General features: G+C 43.1%; 2 protein-coding genes across 10 annotated transcripts in view; one reads left to right on the forward strand and one right to left on the reverse strand.

Moving 5' to 3' along the window:
- The window catches only part of LOC116226471 (uncharacterized), a 249168-nt gene that overhangs the window by 132119 nt on the left and 96993 nt on the right, over nt 1-20056 (reverse strand). The gene's annotated exons all lie outside the window — the stretch shown is intronic.
- Nucleotides 9311-19775, forward strand: RBM24 (RNA binding motif protein 24). Of its 3 annotated transcripts, none has more exons than XM_090136908.1 (5): nt 9311-9816; nt 10317-10440; nt 11473-11527; nt 16770-16821; nt 17705-19775. In XM_090136908.1, exons 1-5 carry the CDS (start codon nt 9649-9651, stop codon nt 18005-18007), a joined length of 702 nt encoding a protein of 233 aa, XP_089993034.1. In that variant the 5' UTR covers nt 9311-9648; the 3' UTR covers nt 18008-19775. The 3 variants fall into 3 exon arrangements, with proteins under 3 accessions (XP_089993034.1, XP_089993035.1, XP_031445248.1); XM_090136909.1 differs by having other exon boundaries at nt 9312-9816; nt 17677-17970; XM_031589388.2 differs by lacking the exon at nt 16770-16821 and having other exon boundaries at nt 9313-9816; nt 17677-19773.

Consider the following 20056-nt stretch of genomic DNA (forward strand, 5'->3'; position numbering starts at 1 on the left):
TGGAGTAGCTCATCCTTCTCTTTTCCTCTGCTCATGCTGGGATTAGCAGAGATGTCCCTGGGCAAGGACAGAGGAACACTAAAACCCTCCTTTTCCTCTTAACGCGACAGAGGCAAAAGCACATTTTGGACCTCTGCTCTGACTGTCTCAGTGGTTAGTTGAAAGTTAAGTTGCCTGCAAGCTTGGTTTCCCCAGGACAAGCAGTGCAAGAGGAAATAAGTCCTTTTAAAAAAGAAGTGTTGGGCTGAACTTAGCAAATGAGGATGTGGTATCTCCAGGCCATAAATTAGAGCCTTTCAGCTCTCTGACAGGAATGTGCAAGTCATTTCTCAGGAGGGCTGAGAGTGCATGAACCACACAGAAGTTGATTCCTGGATCCAGAGCTGCAGTACTGAGATGTTCACGTGACAGGTAATTAGTTGCTCACTAAGAACTTCCCCCAGAAGCATTCCTCCAACATGGCTAAGGACTGAAGGGAATAAAGTATGTCTGAATGACCTTTTCTCTGTATTTCTCTCCACCTATCGACTTTTCTCTTTCTCCACCTATCCGCTTTTCTTTTTCCAATATATGTGCACTGGTACCCTGTTCTATGAAGCTTTCTATGTCAACTGTCTGTTTAATCCCTTGTAGTAGTAACTAACTAGGGTTTAGTGGCTCCTGTCTTTCATCAGAATTCCAGTATTTGTGTTTCTTTTTTTCCTGCTTATCTTGACTGAAGTCTAGATTCAACCTGATGTAACTGGATTTTGTTTCACTGCCCTTAGCAGAGATCCACCAATTTGGATTGGCAGAGAATTTTTTCACAGTGATATTCTTTTACTAAGACTTTTTGTTTTGTGTATGAAATACAAGCAAGCAATGAGTTATATGGGTCTGTCAGTTCAGGCTACATGTATATGGCTTAGCAGGCAGCTCTGACCACTTGTTCTTCCACCAAATAACAAGATGAGGGGGGTATAAGACATTTTAAAGATGTGCAGGAGTTGGATAGAGAGGGTTGTGCTTCCCACAGAGCCATCCAGCTGTTATGCCAAGCAAATTAACTTCAGTATGGATTTGCAGACTTGTTAGATACTTTCTAGATACCTGTCCTCAGCAGGACAAGGGTGAATGGTTTTAATTTGAGGGAGGGAAGATTTAGGTTGGGTGTCAGGGGGAAGTTCTTTACTATGAGAGTGGTGAGGTGCTGGAACAGCTGCCCAGAGAGGCTGTGGATGCCCCGTCCATCCCTGGAGGTGTTCAAGGCCAGGTTGGATGGGGCCCTGGGCAGCCTGGTCTGGTATTAAATGTGGAGGTTGGTGGCCCTGCATGTAGCAGGGGGGTTGGAGTTTAGTGATACTTGAGGTCCCTTCCAACCCAGGTCATTCTGCGATTCTGTTTCATAGCTGCCTGTGGGCAGGACAAATAAATCTGGTGTTTAACACTTCTACTTCTAAGCTTCAGCTAGTTTGCAAATCTACATTTATTCCTTCCCCTGATGTTGACATAATTAATTGTTGTTCTCCTGACTCTACTTCTTCATATGGTAAGTGTGAGAGCTTCCCTCCATTCACAGAGCATATGACCATCATAGGACAACTTCAGATCTTGCTCTAGCACTGGGAAGCACTATTCAGTATGGCATTCATGCTCTGGTATTCATAAACCTTGCCATGTGTTCCTCTATCACCAGCACGTGCTTGCAGAACCCTTTATGGATGCACTCAACATTCTGCGTACAGTTATCATTCACCCCTGCTTCATCTGACATACCCATTACTTTCTTATATACAGGCAATATGTCTTTCATACACAGTTTCACAAGCTTTGAATTTTGTTTGCTGAATCACTGAAATTTTGTGTCAGCTCTCCCACTGCCCTTGAAAGGGAAGAACAACCACATCAGATTGAAACTACCCTTGGTACTCTACATTAGGTGATACAACTGGGAGTAGTGAGGTTTACAGTAGACAGAGATCATGCTGATTAGTGCTCAGATATTATAGAGAAAGAGACTTTGGAAAACAGTGAGATTAATAGGTTTCAGGGGAAAAAAAAAATTCTATGGTGAAATCTGTTCTAACAGGCATACTGCCAGGAGAGACCTAGTAGGAGCTTTACCAATTCAGATTTTTCTAACAGAAGTTGACAGTTCAAGAAGTAATCATAGATAAGGACTATACATCAGTAAGAATGAGAAGATGATGGGGATGTTGAGGTTTCTAAGTTTCTCAAGGACATGAGAGTGCACTGCCTACTACTGTACGGTGTGCTTCCCAGAGTCAGTCAAACTTATTGCCCAAGCCACTGAGCAGAGACACGCTGCTCCTCTGTAACAGGATGTGGTTGGTGGATTAGAAGACAAAGCCATGTCTGATGTTATTAGCTGAATGCTTTCACAGAGCTATGGCATTATGGAACTTCAGCAGAAATGTCCCGCTGTCCAAACTGATCATCTTTACAAGTTTAACAGAAAAATAATTACTTTTCAGCCCTGCTCAAAACCCATGGAGTTTTAGGCACTAAGCATTCTAGTGATAGCAGTAGCAAATCAATGTGTGTGTATATGTGTATATAAATATACAGAGAAATTTTGGAATTTCACTTGGGTGTGTTTACTTCATGATGTACTGAATGTTCTGACGACCTTTCTTATTTACTGAAAAAAGCGCCAGCAAGAATGAATGGCGTGCAATATAATCAGGGGTCTTTGTTATTTTCAGAAACCTAATGAATGAACACATGACATCCACCGCTTTTTGACATGACAGGCATATGGTGTTCATAAATAAATAAAAAGCCTGATGATACAGTTGGGTTGATACCACCGAGTGGTAACATTTGGTGAGCTGGCAAGTTGTCTACTCTATCTTACCTTGACAACAAAAACACAAAATATCTGAGTAAAAACAATTAATTGTAACTGATAGCTTTTGCAGTTTCCTCCAATGAAGTCACATTACCGGGTTCCAAAAGAAACATTAGACTGCTCTTTAATGTATAGCTTCAGATATACTTATAATAACAATTAAAATTATTGGGGAGGCATTTTTCAGCCACAATAGCAGTCAGCAACAATATCTACATGCCTGGTAGAGACTCACAGCAATATCAAAGAGTGAAGCAGAACCAAGGTGCCTACATTTTACTTACACTCAAAACTGAGATCCTGAAAATGCCAGAATAGCCACCTAATGGACAGATACTGCTCTTGGGTTTCATAACAGTGGTGATTACAGAAATGTGATTGAGCCAGGTTCAGTTTTCAAATCTCTCTATGACCTCCAGATCCCAGTTTCTCATCTCTCCAAGGAACGCTCTACATAGATCTGTCTTTCCACATTCTCACTGCTTGCTTGAAAAATCACACTTTCACCAGTGGCATCACTACTGCAAAATTTGGAGGATATAGGAATATATGTATTTCTTCCACACTTGCATTTCAAAGCTACAACCTGATCCCTAGCAGTGAGTCATCCCAGTGATCCATTCACAGATATAAAATACAAATTATTACATGCAATTGAGATAATAACTATGGTATAGCTGCCCACAGACCTCACTGCAGCAAACCAAATGCAGTACGATTCTTGTCTTTAAATCTTCAAACCCACTAGTCTGACTGCAAACTTAGTCATACAACCAGTGTAGTCAGGTAAACACCAATCAATCAACAGCTAACTCTAAAATCATCCTCATCTCAGAATTCATCCAACTTCATCAGTTTCCTGTGATACCTACAGGTTCCACAGACATCTTCAGGCTTCACTGTGCTGAACCCTGACCTATAGCAAAAAGATACAAGGCCTGATCAGGCCAGAACATACATGAGATGGGTATAATCTGGAGGATTGATTCTTCTGGGGTGTTTGTGGTCAGCTCCCTTGGATTAAGGCTAGCTTAAAATTTGGGGTTAGGGTACAGTTTAGGAGAGCATACATTGTATGCCTGTACACAGTAGTATTTAGATGTCTTGAATTTATTTCCAGATGCTTGAGGTCACTTCCCTTTGGGAAGCATGGAGTTAAACTGACAATTAAGACTGAGAAAGAGTTGAAAATATTTTATTTTCTGACAGCTGCTTAATAAGATACAGGCTGGTACGGTAATGCCAAATCAGCCTTCATTTGGTCACAGGATAGTAAAGATCACCATTGTGAGTCAGAGGGCTGTGTTTGTTTTTCATAGGGTATGCAAAAATACAGGCTCACACTGACAGTACTGAATACACGAGAGTTAGCTGCAGCACCTCTCTGGAATTTAGGCTAGAATTCCCGAGGGATCCAAAGGCTGGAAATGTTAACCCTACATTATGTCAGAACCACCAAAGTAGGAAGAGGTTTAGTGCTGGCAGGACTGAAAGGTTAAAAACTGAGTTTTGAGGGGTTACCCCTCAATGGTGGGGGTTCTCGTGTTTATTTTGGTGATATGGTTGGGCTAAAGGAAATAATTGTCGGGAGTATTTATTTCTGAATGTCACTGGAATTGTCATCTGTTAATGGCCAGGAACATCTCTCCTTGTTTTAGAAAAGAGAATCAGTTAATACGCTGAAGTAATATGAAAATTTCTTTGGAACATCTTAAGGCTACATTAAGTGTTCAGTTTTAAGAAAAGCTAAGGTTTGAGTGAGAACTATATGGAGAATTGTATGACCATCTTATCTTCAAAGGAATATCAAAGAAGAAAAGGGATGGTATCAAAGAGATTGCACACGATACTCACAGCAGTCACCTCTTAAATTAAACTGTGGCTAGCTGGAAGATTGGGATTAGGGTGTGAGAGAAACGAGATGATAGAACTGTGGTTCTAGGAAAGCTGGGTTTGGCAAAAGATGTGGTGTCATTGGTAGTTTCAGTTCAAGGTTAGGAAAAGGGCAAGGACTGCTGGTATTAAATTTAAAGCCTGCAGGAGCCATTGAGTAGAATGAGGTTTAGTACACAAGAAAATATAATGGGTAACAATTTGACCTTGGATGGTTGTGCTCATTCTCCTGAATCAGCCTTCATTTGGTCACAGGATAGTAAAGATTATTAAGCAGCTGTCAGAAAATAAAATATTTTCAACTCTTTCTCAGTCTTAATTGTCAGTTTAACTCCATGCTTCCCAAAGGGAAGTGACCTCAACCATCTGGAAATAAATTCAAGACATCTAAATACTACCGTGTTCAGGCATACAATGTATGCTCTCCTAAACTGTACCCTAACCCCAAATTTTGAGCTAGCCTTAGGCTAGTGTTAGGATTAAGAACGGGTGTTGGAACACTGAGTTTATTTCCGAGTTCTGTGGGAACTGTACTCAGTTGACAGCTGTTCCTGAGAGGACGAGGCTAGATGCAACAGGTAATAGCTACTTTCTAAGACACAAGGGGTTGAAGATCTGCTGTCATTTCTCCTTCCTGAAGGGGCCACCAAAACTCAGTCCTGACCAAGCCTACAGTTTGCTGTCTGCCGCAGAAGTATCTTAAATACCAGTGAGCACCACTCTTGATTTTGATCCAGATAAGTTTGTTAGCATCTCTTGCCCAGAACTCTTTATCTCAAAATTGTGGTTAGGTCAGTCACTTCTGCCCAGACAAAACTACTCATACCCTAATCATTCCTGGAAGTAGTTGGGCACCCTGGCTCTTCCAAAAGGTGGCATGAAAGCCATTCCCAGTTCACCTTAACCCCAACTGAGCACTGGATTCCATGGCTCCAACCCCTTGTTAGTGACTATATTAATCCTATGGATCCAGCAACAAATGAAATTCTGCCTTTGGCTTCTCAGATTCTCTGAACTGAACTCAACACAGAGAACAAAGAAATAACCCTGTTGTTTGTCCAGACCAACTTTGTGCTTTTCTGTCCTGATCAACAGAATGCCTCAGCTCAGTCTTCACAGGATTATGATATCCACTGCAACAAGCTCAGATTGACAGCCCTGGTGAACTCCAAGCAGGATTGAGGTAGGTGACAGAACTCAAGAATGGGGGAGAGTTAGAGCTACTGTGCAAAAAGGAAACAGAGGTTGAAGAGCCAGTTCTACTGCACGCTGGGAAAGAACTCCTGCATAGGCTGTATGGGTTTAGAAAAGGATCACTGTGCTTTAGATAAACAGACCAAGAATGAGAATGGGAAAATGAAGATAACTAGCCTAGGATTTAACCTATGATTAAGATGAAAGAAGAGATACAGCTTTTTGGAGAAGATAGATGGATGAATTAGGAGAGGTGACAGAATAGAAAAAGCTGACAGTACTCGTTAGGAAAATGTTTAAAAAAGGTCTGCTCAACTGAATTTTAAACTCGTGATTAAAACCACAGAATGAGATGAAGATATATTTTTGGTTCATGTAGGGTCTGTAAGTCTGTAGCATGATGGTAGTGTTGTAGTGCAACTTAGGTCTATTGATGTGAGAGTTACCTTTCCTTGTTGAAGGCTATGATTGCTTGGAATCACATGTGTACCTAAGGAGATAAGGACCTGAAAAGGCTTGTTCATTGCAGGAACCCACAAGGGCTGCAAAAGCAGTAGGAAGAGCAGGGACATCAGACGGAATTAAGCTGTGTTTTTTCCTTAAGAAATGCTTCCTGGACCTCAAGTTAATTATGTCACTGTGGTTGTGTTTGATTTGTGACAGACAGATTCAGGCTAGTACAAAGGCCAGCTGATGAATCCTGTCTAAACATAAGAATTCTGCCCTTTATTGGGATATATATATATGGAAAGTTAATTTTTGTTTCTGGATCCTGGAAGACCAGCTGTTTTGGGCTCAGTCAGCCAAAATTACCAGTCTTCCACTTGGACTCAGTTTTGTGTTGGGCTGTGGATACAGCTTGAAACTGGTGAGATTGATCAGCTCCATCTGTTGCCGCAGGCTTTATAGGCTAGAAGACTGGGAAGAGGAGTGCTGCCTTTGCAGATGCAACACACTTAAGACTGTGGGAAGGAAAGAAATTCTTGAGTGACTACAGCTAGAACTAAGGACAGATTTCTTAGCTGTACAGCAGGCAGCTGCAGGTTTGGAGAGAGAACCCGGGCAAACAGGATAGGAAGAGGATTCATTTGCTGAAGTGAGATCCAAGATTAAAGATATCAAAGCAGTGTGAGTGTTCTTTTTATGCCTGAAGTCTGTAAGTCCACAGGTCTGGTACGGGCACTGACAATATGAAGTCATTGCTCAATTACAGCAAACAAACTGTATTTGTTACAGTTGATCCCAGAGGCCAATTAAGCTGAAAATTTGTTTCCAAAAACCCCTCTATTGGATCAGATCCGATGACAGGTTTGAGGCTTTAAGGAAGCTTTGTACTGAAGATCTACTAGAATAGGTGGCTGTAGAAGGCTGACAATATTTGGAGGATGGATGATGTAGTCAGCTGTAAGAAATCACACTATAGCAATCAAAAGTTGATGGGCAAGAGAATAAAGATAAAAGTCTGGTGTCTGGAATGAAAAAGGCAAATTCCTTAATACAGCTGCAATTACTTCTGGGATAGCCAAACATTATTTTTCTGGCCTTAATGCAAGAATCCATGACTACATGGACTACAATGACTACAAAACTAGGCTAGTTTTCCATTTCTGCAGACATCACAAGACAAGCAGGAGTGGTGGGCACAGAAAGGGATAGGGTTGGTTTTAGATGAAGTTCATCCTTTTAGTCCTCAAAGGGGTGAGAAGTTTACAGTACTCCTAAGCAGTGTGCTGTAGTGCTCTACGGTGTGCTGACACCTTGAGTGGGACTACTGCATAAGTTCAGGTCACTGGGCCAGAGCGTAAGGTGACAATTAACCATCAGAGCAGAATTGGCTGTGTTGTGTTTAACAGAGAGTTCCAGACCACTATAAGAAGTATGCTGGGAGATATCTTGGGGCAGAGTTAATGGCCTTACTGGATTCAGGCCAAGGTTAATGCCTTGGCATCACAGGAAGTGAAAAACAACATTTATGTCTGGATCACAGAATCACAAAATGGTTGAAGTGACAAAGGGCCCTCTGGGTCCACTTGGTCCAGAACTCAGAGCAGGGTACCCAAACCCATGTCCAGGATGAGACTCCAAAACCTGTCTGGGCATTCTCTGCCAGTGCTCCATTACCCACACAGCACAGAAGTTCTGCCTGGTGTTCAGAGGGAACCTCCTGTGCTCCAGTTTGTCAACTGCCTCTTGTCCTGGCACGGGGCATCACTGAAAACACCTGGCCCTGTCTTCATTGCATCCTCCCTTTAGGTATTTAGACACTGAAGAGATACCTCCTGAGCCTCCTCTTCTCCAGGCTATAAAGTCTCGTCTCTCTCAGTCTTTCATCTCTCAGGATCCTGCTATATTTGCTAAGCTTAAATCTCAGTTATTCCTAACATAGTAACACAAATTGTTTAATCTGCAGAATCTGAAGGATGGTGTGGGGTTTGGGGTTAGTTTTAGTGACAGCACAGCCTGGTACTGGACATTCTAGGCCATTAGAACCAGTACAACAACTGCTGAAGAAAATCAGGCAGGGCCAATATTAGATATGGGGCAAGCTGGGCCTAAGACTAGGATTGATGTCATGGGTAATATTTGGCACTAGAGGGACTGAAAAGTTCTTAAAAGTCATTTCTGGAAACCGGTGCATTGCTCCTATTTGTTAAGGAGAAGGGACTTCACAGGGAAAGTCTAACAGACGAAAGCACACGGAGAAAGAGGCACTAGGTCTTATCAAGGCGTTGTGACCACAAGGGTATGGTTCAGAAGTCTGTACACATGTGCACATATGTTTCTCCAATCTGTAACCTTCCTCCCATCCTTCCTGTCTCCCTGTGAGCCTCCCTGCCCCCCAGCTCCCACAGCCCTCCGTGTCCTTTCTTTTGTTCTGCCGCATCCTTCTCAGCGCAGCACAGGGCCGAGGCAGCAAGAGGAGAGAAAGAGGAGAGAAGCAGCTTTACCAATTGCTTTGGCCCTGCGTGCAGAACAATAACAACCACCAACCCCACAATAACAGTAGTAATGGAAATGCTGCCGGGCCCCGGCTTTTCCAGCTTGGGGTGTAAGGCAGGTGATGCGGCTGGGGGTCTTCTGGCGTTTGGGTTGGGATGTAAGCATCTGGGGGCTGCCGGCTCGCAGCGGTGACCCCACAACCCAGCCGGCACTGCTTATCTGCCCAAGCCCGGAGCAAAGCAGCCTGGGGACACGCGCAGCTTCCCCGCCGGGCCCTCCGGCAGCAGCCCCTTGTCCCGACGGCGTCCAGCTGTTGCCGCCAGCTGTGTGCCAGCCCCGGCCGAGCCGCGGCCGAGCGCGGGGGCCGCCCTGCCGCCGTCCCCGCCCCTGCGGGAGGAGGAGGAGGAACCGAGAGTGCCCGACCCGGTGGCTTTTAGGGGAGGAGGCCACTCGCCGCTTAGCGCTCCTCCGCCCGCCGCCGCTCCGCCGGGCTGGCCGCTGCCCGGCCGCTGCCCCCTCCCGTCCCCGGCACCTACCTCGAGCCCCCCGCGGGCTGCGGGGCTCCGCGCCCGGAGCAGGAGGCAGCTGGGCGGGCAGAAGCAGCGGGGAGCCGCGCCGCGACCGGGTGGCGGGGGGGAGACGGGAGGCAGAGAGGAGGAAAAAGAAGGCAGGAGAACAGCGAGGGCTGACTCTGGGAGCGGGTCTCGGCGCCCAGGACCCGCACGCCCCGGCGGCCACGCGTGGGTGCAGAGCTCAGGGCCGGGCGGAAGATGCACACGACGCAGAAGGACACCACCTACACCAAGATCTTCGTCGGGGGCTTGCCCTACCACACCACCGACTCCAGCCTGCGCAAGTACTTCGAGGTGTTCGGCGACATCGAGGAGGCGGTGGTCATCACCGACCGGCAGACGGGCAAGTCCCGGGGATACGGCTTTGTAAGTGCGAGGACGGCTGCGGCCGCCGTCGGGAGAAACTTCTGCGGGGGTCGCTGCGTGGGGAACGGGAGGGCTAGGATCTTCCTTCCTTTCTTTCTTTCTTTCTATCTTTCTTTCTTTCTTTCTTTCTTTCTTTCTTTCTTTCTTTCTTTCTTTCTTTCTTTCTTTCTTTCTTGGTTTTTTGTTTTGTTTTGTTTTGTTTTGTTTTTCCCCTCCCTGCTGGGCACTTCGGAGAGAGGCGGGGGGGGGGGAGGATTACTGAAAAAGGAGATGGAGGGCGAATCCCGTCGCTTCTCGCCCAGCCTGTTGCTCCCTGATACGGCCTCGCCAAGGGTTATCTGCCGCCGGCGGAGCTCGGCCCGCGCCCTCGGCAGCTGCCGGCTGTCCCGGAGCAGCAAGGCGAGGCTTTACCAATTGCGGCCGGGCGGCTGAACCGGGGCGGGGGGCTTTCTCCCAGCCGCCCCGAGGGAGAGATCTAACGCAGAGCTTCGCCCCTGAAGGTCACCATGGCCGACAGAGCCGCTGCCGAACGAGCGTGTAAGGACCCCAACCCCATCATCGATGGTAGGAAGGCCAACGTCAACCTGGCGTACCTGGGTGCCAAGCCGAGGATCATGCAGCCAGGTGAGGACGCAGCTCTGCGTGCACCCCGGGTTCTTGAAGTGAGTTGGGAAACTTTGGGAAAAGGTAGTGCTGGGCCACACTTCCCCAAAGCACATTGGGTGGTCAGGTGTGCTTTTGTCTCAAAATGCAGTACGAAGTAACTTTGTGCCTATTTGCTTAAGCACCAAAAGCAATTGGAGATACAATATCCCAAGTTCTCCAGGAGGTTTTGCGCAGTTCAGACTCTTCATTGGCTGTTCTCACTGCTGGGAACGTGGTGGAGCTGACCATTTACAGTATCATTGCAGGGAAAGAGTGGCCCAGGAATGAATCGCTTCCAGTGTGTGAGGTCTAATTAATACAAACAGTATCTTAAAGGAAAGTCCTAAAACAGATGGGAGTTATGAGAAGGATTTTAAAATGAAATAGCATTTTCCAAGGCCACATCTGAGCCAATCTGATGTCCTTGCCGCTTCCCAAGTGCTGCCTCACACCCTGAGAGCTGTGGGCACAGCGTGTGTAAATGTCTGTGCTCTGAAGGTGTTGAGCCCAGGGAGCACTGTGAGCAGTTCAGTGCACACACAGGAAAGAGATTTTGTGCTTGGGCATTTGGAGAGCAGAAACAAAGTCTAGGATTTGAACCCCTGCTAAATCCTCATGTGGAAAGGGCTAAGGCTTAAGTCTGTAGAAACAGCACAGATACACCGATGGTTAAAAAGGGCCATATATAGATTGACAGTAAGGACCCGAATGGAGCACAAAATAAAAAGTTAATGAAAACTTTGTGCTTGTTATTTAGCCAGAGTAATTCTTCTGAACACTACTAGGGAAGCGTGAGCTTCACTGTTTTAATTTCTGCATGGATGTGTGTGTGTGTGTGTGTGTGTGTGTGTGTGTGTGTGTCGGGGCCAACGTGTTTTGCTTTCTGGTTTGTGGTTCTCCAGCCTTACAGATAGCACCACTGGAGGCTGTTACCCTGCGTTTGTGTGCGTGTGTGTGGCAAATAGCCAAAGGAACACTCATACGGAGAATGTGATGTGTTTTCCTTGGTAGGTTTTGCCTTTGGTGTTCAGCAGCTTCATCCAGCTCTCATACAGAGGCCTTTTGGGTAAGTCTGTTCAATGGGACTTCAAACAGGGGAGGAGAAATCTTTAAAAAAAAAAAAAAAAAAAAAAGCGGAAAGCAAAAGTATGATCCTTGAAGGCCTCTGGCAGTAGCATCCTTATAAACACAGCAGCAGTACTGCAGTTTGCAGACTTACAAACGTGTGCCTGTAACTGTGCTCTCCTTGTCGGTAACGTTCTGAATGCTGTAGCCGAGTCAAGTTGTGTGGGACGCGTCCCCTCCACCTAAGCAGCCTGGTCCCGTATGACCCTATGATAAAACAAGGAGGTATGACTTTATGCAAGATTGCTGTGCCCCGTTTCTCTTTTTTCAGCTTGACTCAATGTTATTTATCTCTTTCTAATCTGACAGGGATCGTTTACAGTTAAGATAACTGATCAGAAGGATATGATGATAAGAGGTGGAATAGTTCTGTTTGGAATTAAACTCTGTAACCAGTAGACTCAAACACAAACAAGCTAAAATGGTGATTAACGATGCATGTATGTTTTTTTCATATAGTCAATAGACCTCCGTGTGCTTTTTTTCATTTATTTATTACGGTAATGAAGTGGTGTTGATAGCTAAACTGTGTGCTTTTATTTACTTGAAAGAGCTGTAGTGAAAGTGTTTTTTTTTTCTGGGGGGGGGGGTCTTTTTAATTTTGTTTTTGTTGTTGAGGAGTGACTTTGCCATGGGGAGCAAAGGGCCTTTTTTTGTTTCCTTGCTTTCAAGCTGTAGCTTGTGACTTTTTTAACCTTATTTTGTAGTGAGTGCTAAATGGTGTGACTTCTTGGTTTTTTTAAGTGAATCAACATATTGCTTGCATGTTCATAATTTTGGGGGGGTTTGTTCTCGGGAGGGGTGTGGAGCTCCTTATTAACAATGTGCGTCCTGTTGGGCTTTCTAATTGGAGATTTTTTCCTTCGGTCTGACTTTAATACATAGCACATTTCTCCTTTACTCGAGTATACTGTTCCTAAGTATTTCTAACTCTTGCTTCCTATAGGCATTTAATTAGGAGGTGAGGTCTGCTTGAAACTTCCGATACGGCGTCACTTCACTAATGCACATTGGCTGAGAAACTCATTGCAAAATAATGCATTTGGCTAATTAATGAAAAAGCTAACAATCAAGTAGGGAAAACGTGTCACAACTGTATTTTCCTCCTTTGACTAGAGTAGCTTCAGTGTAGTGTACCCAGCTGCTACTAAGCAGGAATAGCTTCTCAATAGGTTGCTTCATCAAACCTGTAGGTAACTGTATGAAAAAAAGTTTTCCTTTATGTGCTTTTAGAGGAGAACGTTTGCCCTCCTGAGACACCTGGGGAGGTTGTGGAAAACTTTCTGTCTTTTTTTCTTCTTCCTCTGCTGTACTTTGTTTGACTTCTTTGAAGTGTGAGGAGACGGCAGTGTGTGCGCAGTGCTCAGTGTGTGACGCCAGCACCGAGGAGGGCAGGAGGTGGAGTGCATGGTCTGCAGAGCTGTTACAGCCCTGCTGCAAAGAGGAACCAGTGAACTGCCCAGGGACCAGCCGTGGAGAGAGTATTTGCTGAGCATAACAGAAAAGGAGAACCTGTGCAATCTGTTGCTTAAAGCACTGTGCAAGTGGAGGGCTCCTTCTTGCTTTCCGTACCCCGAGCCAACAATAGATCATTTAAATCTTGCTTAGGTCAGGGGAATTCTTCCAGCAGGCTGAATAAGGTTTTATTTCTAATGCAAAGTATATAAATCTGAGGAAAGGAATGTTGGTACCAGGGTCGTGTATATATCAAATTAGTCACTTTTTAATCCTTGCTTTTTGCCTTTCTTTTGCTATGTACAGACAAAAGAGATTACTAAACCTGCTTCCCCCTGGAAATTTCCAATGGCCTGTGTATTTTCTAAGGGATGTAGTTCAGATTAGGAAGGACAGCGTTCATTAGGACAAATGAAAACCTTCATTCTCTATATTCCTTGACAATTCTGCTGGGCTGTCTCAGTGCTTGAATCTACATTTATTAAGAGCTCACTCTCAGATGATGCTGCATGGATTGCACTGAAATATTTGCACACCTTAAAACCTCTCATCCTCCCATGCAGTTGCATTTAAAAATAAAACAAAAAAAATTTTACTAATATGCTTTAAATGGATTGTAGTAATGATTCATTACCAACCCTCTGCTAACCCTTACATAGAGGCTGCAAAAATTTTATTTCGTTTTGCTTTTTCCCTATCAATCAGAATGCAGATTAGTAAGGTGCTGCCATACTCCGGTATGGTCAACAGTATTTTGTCATGACTGCCCACCTAACAAGCAAGAAACTGAAGATAATTGGAGTATGACAAATTACTTTACTGAAAAGATGCAGAAATACAGTATTCCAAATTAAATACAACTTTTATTGCAGTGGAGGGAACTAGCAACTAGCTTAGCTTCAATGCATGTTTGGTCACAGGACTGGTTATCTACAGCTCTGTTTTCAGGATTGCTTATTGAAATACTACCCCTGAATTCAATAGGAATTTAAGGAGAGGGAAAACAACTTTGTCTCCTAAAGCAGGTTTTCTCATTTTGCTTACATAATTTTTATTTTAATATTATGGATGAAAAATATAGGGTTACGCAGAGGGACTGGTGTAGGATATGACTTGTTCTGTCAGAGTTTGTCCCTTTATTTTTTTCTAGAACTTGTAGTGTCTCAATCAAAATGAGGACATTCCTATTCCCACTCTTTTTAGTAAGACCAGAGTTAAATCTCAAGTTGATAAGGCTGCTATCAAGTAGTCAGCTGATACTGCCTGCTTGTTACTGTCTCCTCTAGTTCTGTCTGTAGCCAGGCAATTCTGCCTTCCTTAAGAGAGATGCAGAAGCCCTCTTTTAGTTTGTGATCGGGAGACCTGTGTGTATCAGACTACTGCTAACCAGGATCTAGGGAGTGAAGCCAGAACGGTCAGAAGTGAACCCACAGAGTGCTAAATGTCCTCTTGCTGTTATCAGACACAAATTCAAAAGGGAGCACCTTAAGGGGATGCCTTGATGCTTCTGTGACCTATTTTTATTATCAGGAAAGCTGTTCATTGACTAAATTCTACTCGGTAGTTATGCTCACCAAACCTTACCACGGTCTGAAGCAAAACATGTCAGTCAAAGTTAAATAACCACCTTCTCAATGGTGTAGCGTTGAGATTTCAATTATGTGTTACTAAGGCTGAATTTCTGCATGACACAGCTCTCTGCATTAGTCTAAACTGTCCTTTCCTTTAAAACAATTAGCTGTCGCCTTATTATTGCTTATAGGATTATTTTAGGAGGCCTTAGTTAAAAACACATCTTCTGTTATAACAACAGGGGAAGTCGTAAGGCACACGGCAGGCGTGGATGTCATTTCATTTTGAATATCCCAAAGCTATAGTTGCTGCTAAAGTTAAATGTGGCTTTCCTTTTCCTTTAGTGCAAGAGCTTAAAACAACAAATACATGTTCCAAAATAAAAACTACTGTCAGGAAAGAAAGCTCAAACCATGTGCAATTCCCACACTCTTACTTTCAAGAACAAAGCAGCAGCTTTTATTTAAAATTATTGACACTAAGGATATCCAGCACTATTAGGCACTGCTTTTTCAACTTTTGACCTGGCAGAGCACTAAAAGCAGTTGGGTTCTGAATGGCAAGGCTCTGCACGTGCTGGCCTCTGCAGTAGGTAGAAATTTACTTTGGCCATATAAAGCCTTTTCACTCGACTCAAAACAGTTGTAGCATGACAGATGATCAAAAATAGCCCCAGTGCAGCTTACGCTGTCAATCACCATGTGTGAAATGGCACGGTGGTGAGGAGCCTGCCCGGGGTTTATGTTTGTTGTAGGGTAAGATGTGGCAAACGGGTAATGTTTCATAACTTCACCACCTGTTAGTTTCTTGGCTTAATGAAACAAGTCATAAGAGTTTAAGTGGGAGCACATGTATCTTTCTGTCTTGTTCAAGGATCCGATCGAGTGTCCTAAAGTCCTAAGAAAATTCTAGTAACATCGGTTGCAGACAACACGAGCACTTAGATAAGCCTTCTTGCTGTACCATTTCTGTTAGAATGATTCTATTTCATAAATGCCATACGTAAAAATTCCTGTGATGTGATGCTGAATGGACTCTTACATGATGCAGAAGGGGCTCTCAGTGACTTTAAAGTCGTTTTTATTCCTCTTTACTTAATACTTAAAAAACATGATGTTATATTTATTGAGATTGTCCTTGGCTGGGGACCAATACGAAATGCATGTTCTTGCTCATCCATCTTGTATGGGGAGCTCAGGTAATGATGTGTATTTAAATGCACAGAGCCAGCATAAATATGCTTCAAATGCAGTTCTGGCTAATCACATCATAAATTAGGTGAGTTTTAAAAACCCAATTTATTGTTTTATCTTACGTTTTCTTTCCTTTCCCAGCCCTATTTGTCATTCTCTTTTTTTTTTTTTTTCTCATTTCTCCCTTCACACATTAGGAAGTGAATTCCATTGACACGTTGGGTTTTCATGATTGTGGTGTTCCTATTCACGCCACTGAGCTCTTCTTTTTCCTAAAAAAGAAAACCAGGCTGTTCCAAAGTCTGGTTTTCATGTATTTTATACTATTTCTTTGCTATGAATCTAGGTGCCATTGCCCCTTCTGATTGAAATGCTTCCTTGTTGACCATTTAGGTAAATCTTGATGTCATTTTAAAAATTAAAAAACCAAAAAAGCTTTCCATTAGAACTTGCAATTGGAGGACACAGTGTACTACTGCAGGTTGCATCTGTGCTACAGTGCACTAAAAGAGTTGTCTGTAAAGGTAAATTTCATTATTAAATAGCAGTAAATTTGCACAAGCAGTTTTACATGAGTTTATAAAGACTCACTTTCTGGAAATGAGTTTGGAATGTGAAGGACTTCTCAGTGAAAATCCAGATGCGAGACAGAGCTATGGATTTTAAATGACAATCATATCAGATGCATCATTTTGAAAAACTGTATTATGTGATCAAACACAACTTTGAGGTGAATTTGTGTGTACAGTTCTCTTGTGGAGAAGATGGGAAAGTGTGTGTACTGATTTGTTCAGAATGGTAATTGCTTAAGCCATACATTTGTTTGGTTTCTTTTGTTTGATTGGTTGGTTGTTTTTTTTTGTTGTTGTTGTTGTTTTTTTTGCTTTTGTTAAGCACCAGATTTATTTAGACTTAATCCTATTCCCACCTTCCAAAAAACTCTATGCTGTATGTCTTGCATAGAAATAAACAAGCTGGCACAAAACAGGACAGCAGTGGCCTGATAATCAAACAGGTTTGACCCTTGTGTCCTTATGAACTTTTTAAAAGTGTGATGCACATGTACTTAGGAGTCACTGTTATGGATTTTAATAGCATCTATGTAGCTTCCCTCAATGGCCTCTTGTGACGGAGTGAGCTGCACTATAGTTCGTTTGGAAAGTGTGATTCTTGCTGTGTTTACCACACTTGTGAACTTTATTTAAACTCTTTTGTCGCCTGTGTTGTTGGTTTTTTTTTGTTTTTATTTTCTTATTTTTAATAAGGGTGACTGAGGTTGCAGAGAAATTAATGTGTGCTGAGTCTGCATAGCAACTTAAGTAGGGTTGCCACAATACACCTTTCTTTCCTGCTCCCCCCAGAACACTTTATGTAAAATCAGAGTTAAGCTGTTTTGTTGCCTTATTGGCTATTGTCAAACAGTGAGGCTGTCAAACCGCTGTGTTACTAATAATAACAGTACTCACAGGAAATAATTTCACTAAGAGACAAGTAGTTCGGCGAGAAGCAGGATCACCAAAACCACTTGAGGTGTTTTGAAAAACAAATGCTGCAATCAAGCCTGCTCCTTCAGAGTTGCCTTAAACTGACATCAGTAACCCTGGGCTTCTAAAGGGTTTGATAACATCCCACGTAACATCCTCAAGCAACCTTAAACGCTCCTGTTTAACTCGGCTATAAGGCTGTGCTTTAGAGCAACGCACGTTTTCAGGCCAACAAACTGATAACCGGTCTGTTCCACCTAGTTATTGTGGCAACCCTATGCACATAACAACAACTAAATTGAGTTTGTCTGACTTCGGAGTACGGATACGACGCTTAGGCGCTAACTCGCCTACCACCTCTGACTCCCTCTCCCATCTTTCAACAGGATCCCAGCTCACTATGTCTATCCACAGGCTTTTGTGCAGCCCGGAGTGGTAATTCCCCACGTTCAACCCGCAGCAGCCGCTGCTTCCACTACGCCCTACATCGATTACACCGGAGCTGCCTACGCCCAGTACTCGGCGGCGGCGGCCGCCTATGAGCAATACCCGTACGCCGCCTCTCCGGCCGCCGCTGCCGGCTACGTGGCGGCGGGGGGCTACGGCTACGCGGTGCAGCAGCCCATCACCGCAGCGGCACCGGGGACGGCGGCTGCGGCGGCTGCGGCTTTTGGCCAGTACCAACCCCAACAGCTGCAGACAGATCGTATGCAATAGCAGACGGACTCCCGAGGGAAGCTCGTTCTTTCTCTTCCTCTTTTTGGCCTTCCAGTATAAGTAGTTAATCAGAGACGATTGATGTTAACTAAGGAGCTTTAAGGAAAGCGACGCTATTGCGAGACTAAAGAGTTTTTATTCCACTGTCTTCATACAGTATGCATCCAAATCTTGTTGTTAGAGGGGAGGGGTAGTGCGGCATGGCTAGTTTCGAGTATCGATCCAGAAGAAAATGGGGAAAATATACTGTACTGTCATGAAAGAGTGGCAGGAGTAGCAATGGGACTTTGTATTTTAAAAGAAACAAGAACCAAAAAAGCAAAGGTGTATTTTTACAGTATCAGGGAAGCAAAACTGCCTTTTATAAGTGAGAAAGTGGTATTCAACAAGTTCGAACCAGGGGAAAAAACTGAGTCAGCAATATGTAACCTTTATCCATTTAAGAGGAAAAAGCACTGATTGTCCTTTGTAGCTTTCAGAAGCTGTCTTCGTGAGATAGCATCTTCCCACCGTTTCACTAACGGGCATCGAACAACCCAAGGAAGATGGCCTGCTAGTAAGATGGCGGACAGGCACCAAAGTTATTTTCTTATCTGTCCTCTGGATGAGTGGAACTATGGAGCAAGTGATGTGGAAGTAAGGGGTGCAACAGCTGTAGAGACAATCAATAACACAGACAGTTCTGGACAGAACACATCACTCATGCTCATGTGATGAGCTTGTCACATCCTAATCCCTCGCCCCATCCTGTTTCACTTTTGGGAAACTTTAACTGCTGGTGTCAGCTATTCTGATTCTAAAATAGGATCAGCCCTTTACTACAACAGCCTTCTCTTTCTATTTATTGCATCTATTCGTAACTTGTGAATAAAGGCAGGAAGAAGCTTAATGAATTAAAACTTTTAAGAACTGTGTTAAGGGAATTTTCTTTTCTGAAACCATTTGTACGATTTTAATATCTATTTCAGGACTATATTTAAAATATTTATTAGTGAACGTACATTACACAAGGCAACTTTTGTTACCAAGACTGCAGTTCTTCAAGGGTTAATGGTATGTGATTTATACTGTGCCTTAATTGTTATGCTATTTAAAAAGAAATATTTATTTTGAAAGTTTTACTATGCTGTGCTCTAAAGAAAGCAACTTTAGATGTGACACTGTAAAATTATGTATTCATCTCATGGCATAAATTATTTAGTAGACTTAGATGTAGCATATTAAATATTAACCTAATTAACTAAGGATGTTGACTTGGATTTATTTAAATTCAGTATGTGCACTGTATGAGGGTACTCTTAAATTAACACTTTTTTTTAGGTTTTTACATTAAATATTGTTAGTTCATTCTTTTTCCCTCTAATAGTTCTTCATGTAGACCTCTCAAGTACATTAGTGCAGTTTTCTCACTCATCTGTATGTAGACTGACTATTTTTCCCTTTGCTAGGAAATGCTGCTTTACATTGTCCTGTGAAACTACAATACTTGCAATTTTTATTCTTGACCGAAATGGAATTTAATATTTTACACTGTATTGGATTTTTTTATACTTGAACAATTTCATACAAGGGAAGACAGGATAGCATTTTTACGGACTTTTATCCAATGTCACTGGATTTATTTTAAGTATTCTGAGTACTAGCCAGTGTTACAATGTAGACATGACTCTTCTGTGCATATTATTTATTCAGTATGTATATTGCTTTACAACATTTCAGATCTTTTAATCAATTCACTCATATTAAAAACAATAAAAAATGTTGTTGCATATTGTCTCTTGATGTCTTTGCTCAAACTGTCTTAGATGTTGTCTAGCTAAAATTTGGGGGCCAACCTTTTATGTAATTTTCTTGGTCTGTGAGCTGAACAGTGCAGTGCCTTCAAGTGTATAAACTGTAAACTGTATTAAATAGAGGAAACTCTACAGAGAAAATGGAGAAGATTCATCTTAAAGGTTATCGTAAAATAACTGTGAGTGGAAGGGACTCTGGGAGTTCATCAGATCCCAGACCAGGTTGCTTATGTCTTTGTACAGTTCTGTCTTAAAA

This window comes from Phasianus colchicus, chromosome 3 (genome assembly GCF_987193195.1).
Source record: "Phasianus colchicus chromosome 3, bPhaCol1.hap1.1, whole genome shotgun sequence".
Classification (NCBI taxonomy): Eukaryota; Metazoa; Chordata; class Aves; order Galliformes; family Phasianidae; genus Phasianus; species Phasianus colchicus.

Bases quoted from the DNA above. Each gene is read 5' to 3' on its own strand.
- RBM24 (XM_090136908.1), top strand. From the start codon at position 9,649: ATGCACACGACGCAGAAGGACACCACCTACACCAAGATCTTCGTCGGG. The intron at 9,817-10,316 runs GTAAGTGCGAGG...TCGCCCCTGAAG, and splicing joins AGTCCCGGGGATACGGCTTT to GTCACCATGGCCGACAGAGC. The intron at 16,822-17,704 runs GTTTGACCCTTG...GTCTATCCACAG, and splicing joins GTGGCCTGATAATCAAACAG to GCTTTTGTGCAGCCCGGAGT.